The 15,553-nt window shown below is 51.2% G+C and overlaps 1 protein-coding gene across 1 annotated transcript in view; it reads right to left on the bottom strand.

The window, feature by feature from the left end:
* Nucleotides 1–2,999: 2,999 nt before the first annotated feature.
* The window catches only part of TCF7 (transcription factor 7), a 72,166-nt gene continuing 59,612 nt past the window's right edge, over nucleotides 3,000–15,553 (bottom strand). The window contains exons 7-12 of the mRNA XM_054389449.1: nucleotides 13,537–13,647; nucleotides 13,138–13,300; nucleotides 12,512–12,619; nucleotides 9,406–9,454; nucleotides 7,323–7,395; nucleotides 3,000–3,308 (exon numbers count right to left, since the gene is read on the bottom strand). Coding sequence (XP_054245424.1) covers nucleotides 3,008–3,308; nucleotides 7,323–7,395; nucleotides 9,406–9,454; nucleotides 12,512–12,619; nucleotides 13,138–13,300; nucleotides 13,537–13,647 — 805 coding nt within the window. The 3' untranslated portion in view covers nucleotides 3,000–3,007. The remainder of the gene's footprint in view (nucleotides 3,309–7,322; nucleotides 7,396–9,405; nucleotides 9,455–12,511; nucleotides 12,620–13,137; nucleotides 13,301–13,536; nucleotides 13,648–15,553) is intronic.

The raw sequence follows: 15,553 nt of genomic DNA, 5'->3' as shown, positions 1-15,553 counted from the left end.
CTGTTATAAAAGTATTGACACAAAAGAGTCACACTTCATACAGCATTTCTGAAGATGCTTTTTTGGCACGAATAAAACTTTGTTTTGGCATTGGCTATCAGCCCTGGGGAGTGTTACAGAAGTTGGTCATGCTCACTGTTTTGTCTGGGAAATGGGCAACTTAAAGGTCTCTTGTGTTTTTTGGGGGAAGAAGGAAAAGATTAAAATGTTTTCAGCGACACCACTGCACACTGACCATGTTGCAGTGTGCCAGGCAGGCAGCCTGAGTTTATCCTGGGGTGGCTGAAAGCCCAGGGGAAGGCTGGCTGTGACCCTGTACAGTTAGAGCAGAGCACAGGGGCAGAACAAAAGGCTCACTGCTCCAGCTCTGTGCCCATGGAAATATTTCCTGCTGGGAATGCTCAAGGAGAGGGGGGCAGTGGGTTTCACTAAGGACATTCTGCAGGAATGGGGTGGGATAAAATGATGAGTGAAGGCTGTGGTGCAGATGGACCTTTTGCTGGTCACTGTGCCCTGAGCCAAGGCAGGTACCCACACCACCAGGGAGGGGCCCTGAAATACACAGGTGGAAGTCCTGGTGGGTTCTGAAATGGGTGGTGGTTGCTGTGTACAGTACTCACAGGCTGCTCCTTGGTTAGGACATGCAGTTTAATACTGGTCAGGACCTCCCCCTGGATTTCCTGCTTTTTCTTTTATGCTGGCCTTTGCTTTGCTGCTGGGTGATGTGTTTTGTCCAGAGTCCCAGCTGGGTGTTCAGTTATGCCAGCTTTACACCCTGGTACACTACAGCTGATCTGCCAGCTGTGGCATTCACAGTAGCCAACTCTTCAACAGCACCTTACAGCAGAGGGTCTTGAGACACAGCTATTGAGTTTTTAAACTACTTTTAAATTATGTTTTAAATCAAGTGATAAAGAGTCTGTCAGCTGTAGGGAGAGTGCTTTGTTCAGTACTGCAGCATGCTGTTGTCTATGCTTGCTACCATCCTTTAAAGCTGACCAGACTGCACATTGATCTAGTGCCACAGAACTAACCCTCTGCAGGAAGGACATGACTTGGTATACAGTTAGCAGTCACTTCAGGTAATGCTGCTTCTCTAAGGGTTAAATGATCCTTCCAGATTTTAGCTCCCTTGAAACTTTTCAGGTCTGTGCACATAGCTTTCAGTGCTTCTGAAGCTGCATTTACACAGAAGAGGAATAAAGCAATAGGTTTAACAACTGGAATTAAAAACCTGTGCTACTATAAGCAAAAGTACCTAACTAAAGGGAATAAACCCAAAGTTGCTCTGCAGACTAATCCAGTTTGGTTGATTTTTAAATTCACCATCTTTGAGGCATAAACTTGCTTACATTGGACTAAACATAACTTTTTTTAAAAATTAGGGTTTGTGGGGATTTGTGTGTTAAGAAATACAAAAATATTTTGTGTCTTACAAAGGTCACCTTCGATTTCTTCAGTTCTATAATAATCACTACATGATTTGTATCCAGTACTTTAAAACCTATTCTGTAAAATAGAAAAAATGAGGCACCCCCTTCTCCCCCTGTATGGTGGTGTTTTTATCTTCAGCAGTCTAGAGTAGTTTTCTTTAAAGCAGGGGAAAAAACCTGCACTGGACTAGGTTGTGGTCTCTGGAAGAAGTCTGTAAATCTAAAGCAATTCAAGAACTTGGGTTAATTTGGGATTTACAGGGCTTCAGGGAGATCACAGTCTGTCCACAGAGTTTGTTGTTTATCAAGCTTAAAATATAAATAAAATGCCAGAAAGTGGTAAAGGCTTTCAGGCTGGAGAGACTACAGCAGTGTTTGGCACTGTCCTGGGGGTAGAGGGAGGACCTTGTGGAAGAAGCTAGAGTAAGGTTTTTTAAAAAGTTATACACCAAATCGTGGGGAAAAAGGCTTCTGATCTCAGAGGGTTCATAGGGACAGATGCCTGAAATGAAGAGCAGGGTAGTGCTGTTCTGCTGCCAGCCTGCCCTAGGGAAGGGCAAACCTGAGGGCAGAGCTTGCCCCTCTCCTCAACCCTGTGTGCTTGGGCCAGCCTGCCAGGGCTATGGGCTGCCTGCTGCCTCAGTGTAGCTAGGTCAAGGCCCTTGTAGCAAATTATTTTTTGAGGCTTTGCCCAGCCCATCTGGTGAGATTTGTCTGCAGTGGGCAATTCCTGACAGCACCTGGCTGAGGCAGCAAGGAGTTGACTATCAGAGGTTGCAGCAGATGACCCAAGCTGCTTTGGCTGTCTGGTTTGTGCTCCCTCTGCTCTGCCCTGCTGCACGCTCATGGAACAGGCCATGTCTGCACACAGACCTGTGGCCTGTAAGCAAATCCTCCTGTGCTCATGGCAAGAAGTTTCAAGAACTCACCTTGCTGGTTTAAAGGTTTCATTTGTTACCTGGGCAGACCAGAAAGCGAGCACTGCCATGGTTAGTTTCCAGACATAAAGGCTCTTTAAAACTGCTCTCGTGCCAGCCTTCCCAGCTCCATGCTGGGATGGATATGAGAGATCTGTGAGTGAGTGACTGCACCTGAAAGCAGCTCAGGGGGCAGGGAGCGGAAGCCAGTGTTAGACTGCTAGCACCTACCATCTACTGCAGCAAGCTGGGGACTTTGTCTTTGCCTTCCACCATAGTCCAAAGTATCGCAGTAAAAAAACCCATCAACCACCAACAAACCCTCCCCCCGACAAACAAAAGCAGCATGGGGCAGGGACAAAAGGCTTTGTTTACTCATCAGCACTTTAAAGTTTGGCAAGTACTTATTTTTAACCTTTTTTTTTAATTGTTTTCTATCTTTAACCCACACCCTTCCCCCCCGCCCCCCCCCCCCAAAAAAAAATCCAAATGAGTTTTGCAGCACCCTTGAGTCAGCCTCCTGCTGCCTAACTTTGCACGTTTTACAGTGGGATGGGGAATTCGGACAGGCCTCTGGTCCTTCCCAACAGGTGGTGAAACTTAGGTGGAGGAGAGCCAAGCGCCCAGTACCCGAGCAGCATGGCAGGGCGCCTGGGACTATGTCCTCATGGAGGCCATACTGTACGCTGGGGACTCGCTGGGTGTGGAGGAGGGCCTGGAGGTCAGTCTGGAGGTGCAGGTGGTGGTTTGGAGGTGAGTGGAGATAGGAAAGGGGTCAGGCTGTTCACTGTGTGCGCAGTCAGCGGGGGCGGCGAGCTTGTCTGAAGGGAAAGCAGAGGCAATGCATTGGAGTGCGTCCAGAGGAGAGGGAGGGGAGTCTATAGCACTTCCATCGGAAGAAACTGGGCTGGCACAGCGTCCTTCTCCTTGTAAGTACCGAATGCACTTCTTTTTCCTCCTAAGAACAGTGGAGAGAGTGATCTGTCAGTAAAGGGTGAGCTTGGCGTATGCAGCCAGCTGGGGACTCGCAGCCCACCCCCGTTCACCGCAAACCCCCGCGGCCGGGCCCTATCTTCCCGGCCGGAGCTTGGCCCTCGATCGTGGGGCGACAGCGGCTGAGGCTGGGCTCAGTGGCTGCGCCCTCACTGCGCGGCCCTGTAGCGCCCGCTAGGCGGCGCCGTAACAGCGGCCCCGCAGCGCGGCCCTGCGGATGCTACGCGGCCGCGCAGAAGCGGCGCTGGCGAGGCCCGGTCCGCGCCCCCGCGGCTGGACATGAGCCTTGCTGCCGCGGAAAGGGCGCGGTAGTCTGCGAGGGGAACTCGAGTGAGAAGGGTGGGCCCAGGGAATGAGGGGAGGAGGAGGTTATAGAAGAAATTCAAAGAACCAGGAGCAAAAATGGTAATAAAAATAAAAATCGGATTAATAAAAACTAAAAAAGTCAATAATAAAAGTTCAAAATAATAATAAAAGTATATAAAAACCAATAAAAATCAAAACAATAAGAAAACCTAAAAATTTCAAACTGATAATAGTATTTTTAAATAATGAAATATAATAAAATATTTTTTTAAATTCTTTGTAATAAAAACAGAAATGAGGAAATTCTTCAGCAGCCACCATCCATGCCTCTGCTTCTGGGAGCTGAACAGGGTGAATGTGTTCTCCTGGCCTCCAGACTAAAACATTCCCCCCTTGATGCCCAAGACCATGCCCACTGCTGCAGAGCACACGTGGAGCACATGGACACTGTATGGGGCACACACAAAGGATGTGCATGCGGGACACATGTGTGCCCATGGGCTAGGGCAGGGCTCTGGGCAGGTGGTGCTGGGCTGTGCTGCTGGAACAGTGTGGGTGGCACCTGGCATGGTTGGGCTCAGCAGTGTCCAAGTGTGGCACTTGGCGTGGCTGGGCTCAGCAGTGCCCAAGTGTGGCACTTGGCGTGGCTGGGCTCAGCAGTGCCCGAGTGTGGCACTTGGCGTGGCTGGGCTCAGCAGTGTCCAAGTGTGGCACTTGGCGTGGCTGGGCTCAGCAGTGCCCGAGTGTGGCACCTGGCGTGGCTGGGCTCAGCAGTGCCCAGACTGCCCTCAACACCACTTACGGCTTTTCTCCTCAGGGGCCACAGCCCAGCCCGTGGGCTGAAGCTCTGCAGAGCACATTCCTCGCTTCCTCCCTGCTCCCCTGGACTTGGGCACAGTGTTCTCTGCTTTGCTCTTCTTTCTGCAGCAAAAGCCTCTGCTGAAGCACCTCTGCATCCCAAAACACTCCACAGTCATTGCCCAGAGATGACTCAGAGGCACGAACTACAGAGATTCAGAAAGAAATGACCTGGGACTGGCTGGAGGAAAACATGGTACAAGGCTGTCCAAGGTCCTGCTTTGGACAGAATCATAGGGTTGGAAGGGACCTTCAAAGCTCATCCAGTCCAACTCCCTGCAGTCAGCAGGGACAGCTGCACCTAGAGCAGGTTGCTCAGAGTCCCAAACAACCTGACCTGGAGTGGTGTCAGGCATGGGTATTTTACAACTTCTCTGGGCACCCTGGGCCAGGGTCTCACCACCTTCTGTAAAAGTGTCCAAGCTCCTCATTCGAGGAAAACAGATCTAACGAAGAAGTTGCTAATGTGGGCACACACCTGTCTTTGATCTCACTAATGAAACACTAGGCAGAGTTAGGGTAGGTATGAACTGGCCCAGGGTCAGACATGGCTTTGCCCTGGTGGAGAGCAAGAGAGGAGCTGCTGCTGCCAGTGTCATCGTCAGCCAGGGTGACCCAGTTATGGAGCCAGGGGACGCGGCACTGAGCATTTCACTTGCAGGCTGCAATCCCCAGAGCAAAGAAGCCTGAGGAGAAGTCCTGTCTGCCACAGATGGCTGAGGAGCAGCCGCAGGATGGAGTTTCAGTGCCCTGTTTGAGGTGGCAGAAATCTCTCCAGCTGATTTGGAGCTCACTGATTTAAAATGCAGGGTGGAAAGGGCTGGTCTGACACTGCAAGGCTGCTGGTGATGAACCAGATGGTGGCTAGCACACAGGTACAGGGATTTATCTCTCTGCCTATATGAACTGCAGCACCCTGGAGCAGTTTGATGGGGTAATAAGGAGAAGGGTGAAAGCTCTAGAGCAGGAACATCCCATTTTAACCAGTTAACCTCTTATGGAGTGGAAATCCTCCAGTGGGAGCTGCTCTCCACAGGTGACCTGGAGTCCCTGAGTTGCACCAGCACGTTAGTAAGGGGAAGTGCAGAACAGCTGGGACTGATGGGGGGTGGAGAGGCAGAGGCTACACACTTAGAGCGTGCTAAGGTCTCTGAGCACTCCAGCAGCCTGGGTTAATCAGGAAGCAGAGGAGAATCTGAATTAAGGGAGGTCAAATGAAGGCAGAGTGAAGTTGGAGGAACACCTGCAGAGCTGCAGCCATGCCCTGCGCCACACTGCCAGGCTGTTAGCCTGCTGGCACTGCTGTGGAAGTGATTGGTGTCATAAAAGTTCCTCCTTGGACATTCAAGACGAGGCATTAATGAGGCATTATGGGAGTTCCTTCATCAGTTGGTCCCTGATAACACCACCAAGTGCACAGCAGCTGTGTGTGTAAGCTTAGAGTAGCCCAGCACCAAGGTGCCTGCAGGGAGGGGAGCCACAGGGACCTGAGCTCAGGCTGCCAGCAAGGTCATTGGCCAAGCACCATCAGGACACTGCATGGCTCTTCTTCAGGGTTCATATTTGGGTAGACCAAGTGATTTTAGTCAATTGAAGCTGCAGTAAGCACATGAAGTGATACTCCAGCTTCTGCTAGAGTCCTCAGTGCATTGACATAAACATGTACTGTGAGTCAGAGAATCATTTGGGTTAGAAGAGACCTTTAAGGTCATCCAGTCCAACTGCTAACCCAGCACTGCCAGGACACCTCTAAACCATGGCCCTCAGCACCACATCTCTAGAACTTTTCAATCCCTCCAAGGATGGGGACTCTGCCCTGGGCAGCCGGGGCCAGGCCTTGACAACCCTTTTGGGGAAGAAATTGTTCCTCGTGTGCAACCTAAACCTCCCCTGGCACAACTTGAGGCCATTTCCTCTTGCCCTATCACTTGTTCCTTGGCAGAAAAGACCAGTCTTAGACCTTTCTCCAGGCTGGAGCCTCTCCATGCTTTACTGCCCAGCTCCAGAAGCCCCCCAGGAGCTTTTCCTGCCTGCACACCCTCTGAGCCAGGTAGCACTTGGTTTATGCACCAAGCTTTACTATCACTATCACCTGGCCATGCCTATTCCCCATAAGCCTGAGGCTCAGGGCACTTACAAACTGTCTCACTGCTCAAGGCTTTCCCCTCATGGTGGTACTGCAAGATTTCAGTGTCCAGAAAAGCTGGACCTTGAAATATACAGCTAGGAAAAATAAACCCATTAACTACTCACTGCTGGCCCTGGGGTGCTGCTTATGCAAGAGGAAATCTCTATGGGAGGAAAAAAGCTCCACATCAGAGGTCTCCACCCTGGAAGTAAGCTTTGAAGACCAAGGAAGTCCATCAGCCAAGGAACTTGTACAGCACTACACCACCACTGGCCTGGGGAGCTGGGTAAGGAGCCCAGGGTGCAGCCTACTCCTTGCAGCTTGGCCAACAGCTCCTGAGGATGCCCAGAGACAACCCCAGAGAATCACAGAATGCTTCCAGCTGGGAAAGATCTTTAAGATCACTGAGTCCAACCACTATCTAACACTGTCAAGCCTGGAGCTAAACCATGACCCTCAGCACCAATTCTCTGCATTTTTTAAACACCTCCAGGGACAGGGATTCAGCCACCTCCCTGGGTAGCCTGTTAGTGTTTGGGAATCCTTTCAGTGAAGAAATTTCTTCTAATATCCAGCCTAAACCTCCTATCCCCACCTGGCTTGAGCTGGGATAGCTGCAGGACACAGGGAGCCAAACCCCCTTGCCCAGGAGCACCCCAGGAGCATCCAGGAGCTGCTGATACACACCTGCACGGGCCGCACCAGTCCGTTTGTTGGTTGAGGCCAAAGCGAGCTCTGCATTTCTTAGGAGAGGCAGGATCTGAACACAGAAGCATGCGTGGGGCAAGGCAGAGGCACAGAGAGCAGGAGGAGCAGGAGGAAGAAAAAGAGGCAACATCATTTTAGCCACTTCAACACACAACTAGCAGACTACATGCTGGCTTTATCTGGCACCACCTCTCCTGGAAAAAAGGGATGGTTAGCAAACATCAGTGATCACTGCTGGCAGCTGCAGCAGGAGCTCTGGGAAACGTGGGCAGTTGTGGGGAAATTCACGGCTCTGTGAATTCCTGAAGTTTGGAAAAGCTGCCAAATCCCAGAAGTGCTGCCTGCCTGCTGTGTCTGCATCCTTACCTGCTCCCTGCCTTCCCGCCAGTGACTAAAGGGGGCTGCCAGCGAGCTGGGACTGCGCATGGAGAAGAAGAGGAGGAAACATTGCAGAAGCAGGCTGAAAGCAGAGTTAGCACCAAGGATACCCAGGCTTGGGTTATTCTGCTCTGCCCCTACCATTCCCCTTCCAGTCTGAATGGACATCTCTTCTCCATAGCCCTTCCCACAGTGCTGCAGCTTTACTGTGCTATTATGGGGCTCCATGGGCTGAAGCCCTGTTTGATCTTGGGCACATCCTGGGTTTTCTCCAGTGCTGTAAATGGGATCTGAGCAGCACATTTCTGTGCTGGGTTTATGCTCCCTCTTTCAGCCACCACCAGTGCCTCCTGATATGTATGACCAGCAGCTGGTTTTCAATCTATAAGGGGCAAAGTAATGATCCTTGTACCACAGAAAAGACATAGCTATGGATATATAAATATAAATACACTCAGCATATAGGACCAAAAGCTCCTACTTTCCTCAGTCTAGACACTGAATGAGAGAAACAGTGTTAATTAAACTGACAAAATTACCAGGACACAGGCATGGAATTGCTTTTGATGGATGATGCAAAGGTGGTCATCCAACAGTGATTCATTCAATCCATCAGATAATCTGAATGAGATGAATGCAGGCTGTGGGATTCTGGTTGAATGGACATGGAATCCACAGCACTAACACCAGAGCTGGGCTCCTGTGTCCTAACCAACATCCAGATGCAGCCAGCTGTGCACCTTGGGGTGCCCAGCTCAGGTGGGACAGGTCTTTGTGGGGTGTGCAAAGCCAAGAGAGCAACAAGATGACCTGGCACCCTTCCCAGGGAGTATTTCCGGAGGGAGGGAGAACTGTGTCCTGCTTAGAGAGCCAACAGCCTCTCAGCTGGCTGACTGCACTTCATCCCAAAGTGCAATGAGCAGTAATGAATTGGTGGGCTGCAGAGGGGGAAAGCTCTACAGGCAATCCCAGAATAGTCATACTGGGAAAAAGAGGCTGTCTGGCTTTGTCTATGATGCCATAGGTGGCAAGGATAGTCCCTTGATGTTCCATGCTGAATATTTAGTGGTACAGACATTATTTACTACTGACATGGCAGAACTACTTCAGAAACCAGCACAGGAATAGCCTTGGATGATGGAAATGTGAGTGCCAAGAGCTGAAATCTGTCCAAGGGCTCTTTTCTAGCAAACAGGGTAGTGCAGGGAGGCAGCTGATGCTGCGTTTCAGCCTGGGTTTGCTTGATCTCTAGGTTACTCTGAACTACACTCTCATGGGTGACCTTCAGTCCTGTTCCTGCTTTTAGTTCCACAGGCAGTCTTGATGCGTGTGAGAGGAAATGTCTTGAATTAATGGTGTCTGTAGGGCTGCTGGGGACATACACTCTGGATGTTTTCAATAGATTTAGTGATAGTTTCTATGCAGTTACCCACTTGCCAGAATCAAATCTCTTCGTTTTTCATCCACTGCCCATGTTCTAATTCAAACACGGCCATGAAAAAGGCACAGAAATGTTAATTTACTCTGGCTTAAAAAGTAAAGAAATGTGTATTTCTGTAGCTCAGCTTAGATGATTAAACCCCCCCAAACACTTCAGAAGAATAAAAAAGCCAACAAGGTAAAAACATGGTAAGTGCTGTGGACTACCCCTCTGAACAGAGAGAAGGGGCAGCCAAACTTTTACCTGAGCTGGAATCTTGCTGCTTCTCCCGTGTCCGTCTCTTCTTTTTGCCCTGGGGAGCCAAGGGAGAGGCCATTAGTCCATGCTCCTGGGAGATCAAGGGTGCTACACAGGGTTCTGGGGGTGGATGGGGCTGTTGGGGAAGGCTGCTGCTGCCTAGGGCAGTGACTCAGTCCAGCAGAGGCTCCAAAAATTGCTGAGGGGCCTGGAGCAGCTCTGTGAGGAGCAAAGGCTGAGAGCCCTGGGATGAGAGCCTGGAGAAGAGCAGCCCCAGAGGGGATCTGAGCAATGCTCAGCAAGAGATAAAGGCTGTGGGGCAAGAGGCTGGGGCCAGACTCTGTTCAGTGGTGCCCAGAGACAAGAAAAGCGGCAAAGGGGCCAAACTGGAACCCAGGAGGTTCCATCTGAACAGGAGGAGAAACTTCTTTTTGTGAGGGTGCTGAGCCCTGGAGCAGGCTACCCAGAGAGGTTGTGGAGTCTCCTTCTCTGGAGAGCTTCCAAACCCTCCCTGGATATTGTGATCCTGGAAAAGCTGCTGTGGGTGCCCTGCTAGAGCAGAGGGGTTGGACTGGATGATGCCCAGAGGTCCCTTCCAGTCCCATCATGATGGGATTCTGTGACTCTTTATTTCCAAAAGGTGCTTATATTTTGGTGTTTGTTGTTTTATCCTGTGGTGCCTTACACCTGAGCAGAAATTGCTCTAGAAGGTGTTACCAGGAGGAGCATCTCTGATTTCAAAAAGGAAATAAAGTTTCAGGAACTCCACAGAAACTTGTTTTGGAATAATAATTGTCTCTATTGCAGTGCTTTCACAGCTCTGAACCCATCTCTCATTCTGTTTTCTGCCCTTGCTCACCAGAAAATCCAACTTTATCCCCAGACTGCCTCTCTGACTCAAAACTCCCCCCATCTCATCTTAATGAGGGCACAGCAGTGCAGAGGCAAATCTTGCCTGTGTGGAGCTGGTAGCTCACAGGGCTGCCTCTGACCCATGACTTTTTATATGACTTCTTGTGGTTTGAGTGAAGGTGGAAAGCTCTGAGCTGTGGTAAGCTCTTTCTTCAATGTGGGAGCAACTGTATTTCCTGCCTGATATCTACATCACGTGTCACAGAAGTGACCTACATTCATAGAGCCACAGAATGGTCTGGGCTGACAGGGACCTCCCAAGGTCATCTAGGTCAACCCCTGGAGAAAAAGAAGCATCTCCTGTAATGACTGAAAGACCTGATGTAGCTGCTTGTTGGTGCTGGGAGAGCCAATGTCCACCTTTAGAGCAATGTCCACCATCTTCTGGAGCAAGAAACCAGCTCTTGCTAAGGTGAAGGACGCTACAGTTTGGGATTTCCATGGAGGATGTGCTTGATCTTGGAGGAGGATGGTGCCTTGATCTCCAGATGCTGATGCCCTCCAGACGTGTGCCTGTATATGCTTCCAGAGCTGACCTTGGAGACACCAGACTCCAAGGTCAGCACCTTTGGTGCTCCAAGGTCAGCTCTGGAGGGCGACAGCACCTAGCACCGATCCTGCAAAGCTGCATACAGATGCTGAGCTCCCATTCTGTGCTTGCAAGCAGCCAGGGATATCGGCACTGCTGCTGGGAAACACAGGCTGGGGGCTTCCTGCAACCTCTGCTTTTTCTGCATCATCTCTGCCCTCTGTTTTTAGGGGGCTGGGGTGGTTTGGATCTGTTTAAGGGTGCTTACACCCATGGCAGAGCTTGGGCTTTCTGGAAGGAGGGCTTGTCAGGGTGGGTTGGATGGGCGTTCACTGTGCATCTCCCAGGGGAAAGGAAGTGCCTGCGTGGGAAACAGTGGAGCCCTAGATCAAAGGGCAGAGCCCTTGAGTGGACAGGTGGACATCTGAAGACTCAGGTGTGCTTTGCTTCAGGGCTCTAATGAGCTTGTTAGGCATGGAAGATGAAACAGCTGAGAAAGCCACTAGAAAAGACCTGGAGTGAATCCGCTGCTTCTGAAGCACCACTGCACCCATGCAGCCTCACTCAGCATGCTGCTGCTGAAGTGCTTCAGGCAGCTAACAGGAAGTTATGTGGGGTTGTATTAAGAGGCTTCCCAAGTGCTGGACCTACCACCACAAACAGCTTTGTCCCTCCAGCCAGCTCAGAAGCTGCTGCTGCTTCTCCCTGGGGAACTGGAGACCATGGGCACCCTGGCTGTGCCAGTGTGGGCAGTGCCCTGCAGCCCCCTCCCAGAAGAGCCCCCATTGCAGATGCAGAGTCAAAATGGAAGTGCAGGTTCTTCTCTGCTCACACCTCAGGGGTCAGTTCAGCACTGACGGCTGCAGCAGCAGCCCTCACTACAGCCAAACTTGGGGAAGGTCGAGGCTGGAGCTTCCCTGCTCTCACTTGGACACAGGGAAAAAATTTCTGGCTATGGAAACACGGGATCCCAACCCTCAGCATGATTCAGGGTTCTCTGCACTGGTTAATTTTTACTGGTGAGAACTACCACTGTTTGCAGCATAGCTGAGCAGCTCTGCTCAGCAGCCACTGCCTGCTTTGGGGGATTTCTTTTTTCCTTTTTTTTCAGTCTGGTGTGTGTTTTTTTTTTTTCTAACAGCAACTTTGGTTGGGAACCAGGCTCAGCAAAGAGCAAGCAGAGCAAGCAGTACTGCTATCTATGTTTGCTCAGACTGCACTTGAACACTCTGAATGTTGTCTGCTTGATTTCATCAGGGTCCTCTAATAATGATCAGTAAGGGTGGGATCAGCATCCTTGAGGGAGGTGGGGACTCAGTGACTGCCATCCTGTGAGCACCACCCATGTGCAACCTGAGGCCATTTCCTTATACTTCCCAAGACCATCTGCATCATTTAAAAGCTCCTCTTCCTTTTTGCTTGTATTTACTTGGACAGTAAGTGAAGAGGTTGTGGAAGCTGGGGAGCTGTAACCTTTCTGCTATGGATAGGCAATGAGCCAAGAGGATGTGTGAAACCCTCCTGAAGTGTGAATTTCTGCACCTCTCATGCCCTCAGGAATGGCATCCCCAGGCACAGATAGGTTGTTTGGCCAGCACCAGTTTTCAGCCCACCCCTGGGTCGCTGCTGGCTGTGCCTGAGGGAGGGGTCCCAGCCAGCAGAGCCACTCACATAGTTGTCTCTGGCAGACCAGCCTGGGTAGAGCTGCATGTGGAGCTGTCGTTCCTTACGAGCCAGTTCGTAGTACTTGGCCTGCTCCTCGCGGGACAGCGCGTGCCACTGTGGGGACAAGGGAGGTGGTGAGGCATGGCCCTGCTCTCCCCTCCCCCCACATCCCACCATGGCTACCCCACACTGAGGTACACAGAACCATGGACCTGTCGAGGTTGGAAGAGAGCTTTGAGCTCATCCAGTCCAACTATTCACCCAGAGCTTAGAGTCCCACTGCTGCTGCTAAGCCACTGCCACTGAACCACTCCCTCAGCACCACATCCATGCCTCTTCCATACACCTCCAGGGATGGGGACTCTACCACCTCCCTGGGCAGCCTGGGCCAGTGCCTCAGAACCCTTGCTGGGGAGGAATTGTTCCTAACATCATCTGACTCCATGTGTCTGATCATAGAATCATTAAGGTTGGAAAGACCTCTGAGGTCATCAAGTCCAACCATCAGTCCAACACCACCATGCCCACTAAACCACATCCCAAGGTGGTATTTAAGGGGCTTTGAAAGCAGATACCTCTTACATGCAGCTGACAGGGCCAGGGTGATGGCCCTGAGCCTTGCATGCTCTTACCCTCCTGCCCAGGATCTGGTTGATAGCAGCACTCTCCTTCAGGGTGCACTCGGCGATGACTTTTGCTCGCATTTCTTTCATATACAACATGAAAGCATTCAGAGGCTTCTTGATAGTGGGCTTCTTGGCTTCCTTCTCTCTCTTTGGTTCTGCTTGAGGTTTCCTTGATGGGACCAGAAGAGCAGCTTGTCAGCATCAAAGCCACCCTCTAGCCCAGCAGCCTGGTGGCACTGAGTCTACCAGAAGCCTTGACATCTAACCCACCTAGTGGGTGGAAGGGCTGGGATCTGCCCCTCAGGTGTGTGCCACTGCTCAGTGTTCATCCACCCTCACCCCTGCCCAGCACAAGCATCAACAGGGACATGAATAGGTGCTGCTTCCACAGCTCCCCCAACTTACATGTTCCGCTCATAGTGCTCCAGTTCTTGCTTGCCAGAGTGGGGCACGATGGCAGGGTGTGGGATGCCAGTGGTGTGCACGCCAGAGCCCAGCATCAGAGGGTGAGTGAACCTGCAACAGAGAGGGGCTGAGCCATACCGGGAGGGCTGGGGGCACTGGGGGCGCTGGGGGCACTGGCACATGGCAGAAGCAGGCAGCGAGCGGAGGACATGGAAAGCAAACCTGTGGGTGCTGCCAGGCTGAGTGACCACCTCTAGGTCACCCCCACCACTCTGGTACAACTGGCTGAGCCGTGGACACAGAGGTGGTAAAGGTCCAGGTGCTGCTGTGAGGATTGGAGCCTGCAGCAGGAGCCAGCCCCACCAAGATGAAGGTGCTTTCAACCAGCGTTTTCAGCTACTCATATCTTTGTTACTGGAATACCTTATTAGGGCTGCAGAAAAGAACAACCTCCAGCCAGGCTTTGGATGGGAGAGATTAGGACCACCCCACACCTTTCTTTTAACAGAAACAGCTTAAGTCTGAACACGAACCCAGCTGCAACTCTAGGAGGTGCCCCTTGTCTAAGCAATGCTCTCCACCAAAGTGGGATGAGATCACCAGAGGTCTCTCTGGCTTTCAGGCTCGCTCTCTCCAGTCTCAGAGGGAAAAGCCAGCACAGGCAGCTTTGCCAAGCTTGCCACTTTATGACTGCAAGCTTGAGATGTCAGAATTGCCCATGGGAGATGAACTGTTCATTAGATATGCTGGCATGGAAAGAAAAGCTGTTTAATTGAATCCACCAGCACAGGCTGATCCTTATCTGACCAGGTGTACTGCTGTAAAATCCACCCCAAAATCCTGCAAGCAGGAGCTCCTGTGCTGGGCTCCAAGAGGCTGCTGGACCCCTGTGGAGAACCATAAGCTTCTTTCTCATCTTTGAGGCCAGGAATGATAATGTCTCACGGAGCAAGGAGGACTGATAGAGCTCCCTCACTTCTGCTGCTGCACGATTGGCTTGCATGGATGGAGGATTACATGGGTGGAGAGTTACATGGATGGAAGGTTGCATGGATTAAAGGGTTGCACGGATCAAAGGCTGCTTGGATGGAGGGCTACATGAATGGAAGACTGCATGGGCGGAGGGCTGCATGGATAAAGGGTTGCATGGATCCGGGGTTGCACGGATCCAGGGTTGCACGGCTGGAGGTTTTTGCATGGCTAAGAGCTTGCATGGAAAAGGGTTTTCCTCTGGGAAAACTCTGCTAAAGGCTCTTCATGACAACACAAAGCAGAAGCAGAAGCTGGTACATGAGCACACGCTGTACAGACATCTCCATGGCACTGCCATCCTCACTGGAGCTACCAGCTTGTCTGGAGGGGCTGGGCTCTGTGACTTCCATCCACAGCAGATGTATTTTGCTCATTAGGACATCACTGGGGTCTGGGTTTATTCAGAGAGGGCAAATTTAATCCTGAGTGACCATAAACTTTCAGTGCAAATGAATACATGGCTCAACCCCCATGATATTTAAGGCTGGCTGTGCTACAGGGCCAGTTCCTGGTGGGGTGAAGCAGGACAATTTTGTGGCCAGCTCCTGCTGACCCCTTCCCACCTGATGGGTCTGGCCCCACACTGCCCAGTGATGGGACAGAGGAGGCAAAAGCTGTTCTTACATCTCTGAGAGCTGTGCTGTGCTAGTGGGGCATCAGCAAACCCCTACCTGCTGCCTGTCCTGCTTTTAAGGCTAAGACCAAGTAGCCCAGATCAGTCTCTTCAGAGCAAAACTCAGTGGGAGTGGTGGCAGGGATGTATTCAGGATTAGGGTTAGCAACCAGGAGCAAAATCCTGAGTGATGGATTTCACCCTGCTGTCCCAATGCTAAGCTGAAGCCAGGGCTTTCTGGCTTGGTTTTGACTTTTGCTGGTTAAAACCCCGTCGCTGTGCATTTTCCTGGGATGCTCCATGCTCTCCAGAGCACCCTTCGGACCAGACACTGCCTAAGAAGCAACTTTTCTTCCCATGGCCACCCTGGGG

Source organism: Indicator indicator, chromosome 18, assembly GCF_027791375.1.
Source record: "Indicator indicator isolate 239-I01 chromosome 18, UM_Iind_1.1, whole genome shotgun sequence".
Classification (NCBI taxonomy): Eukaryota; Metazoa; Chordata; class Aves; order Piciformes; family Indicatoridae; genus Indicator; species Indicator indicator.
Note: the sequence above shows the minus strand (reverse complement) of the source record. Positions and strands in the feature narration are given on the sequence as shown.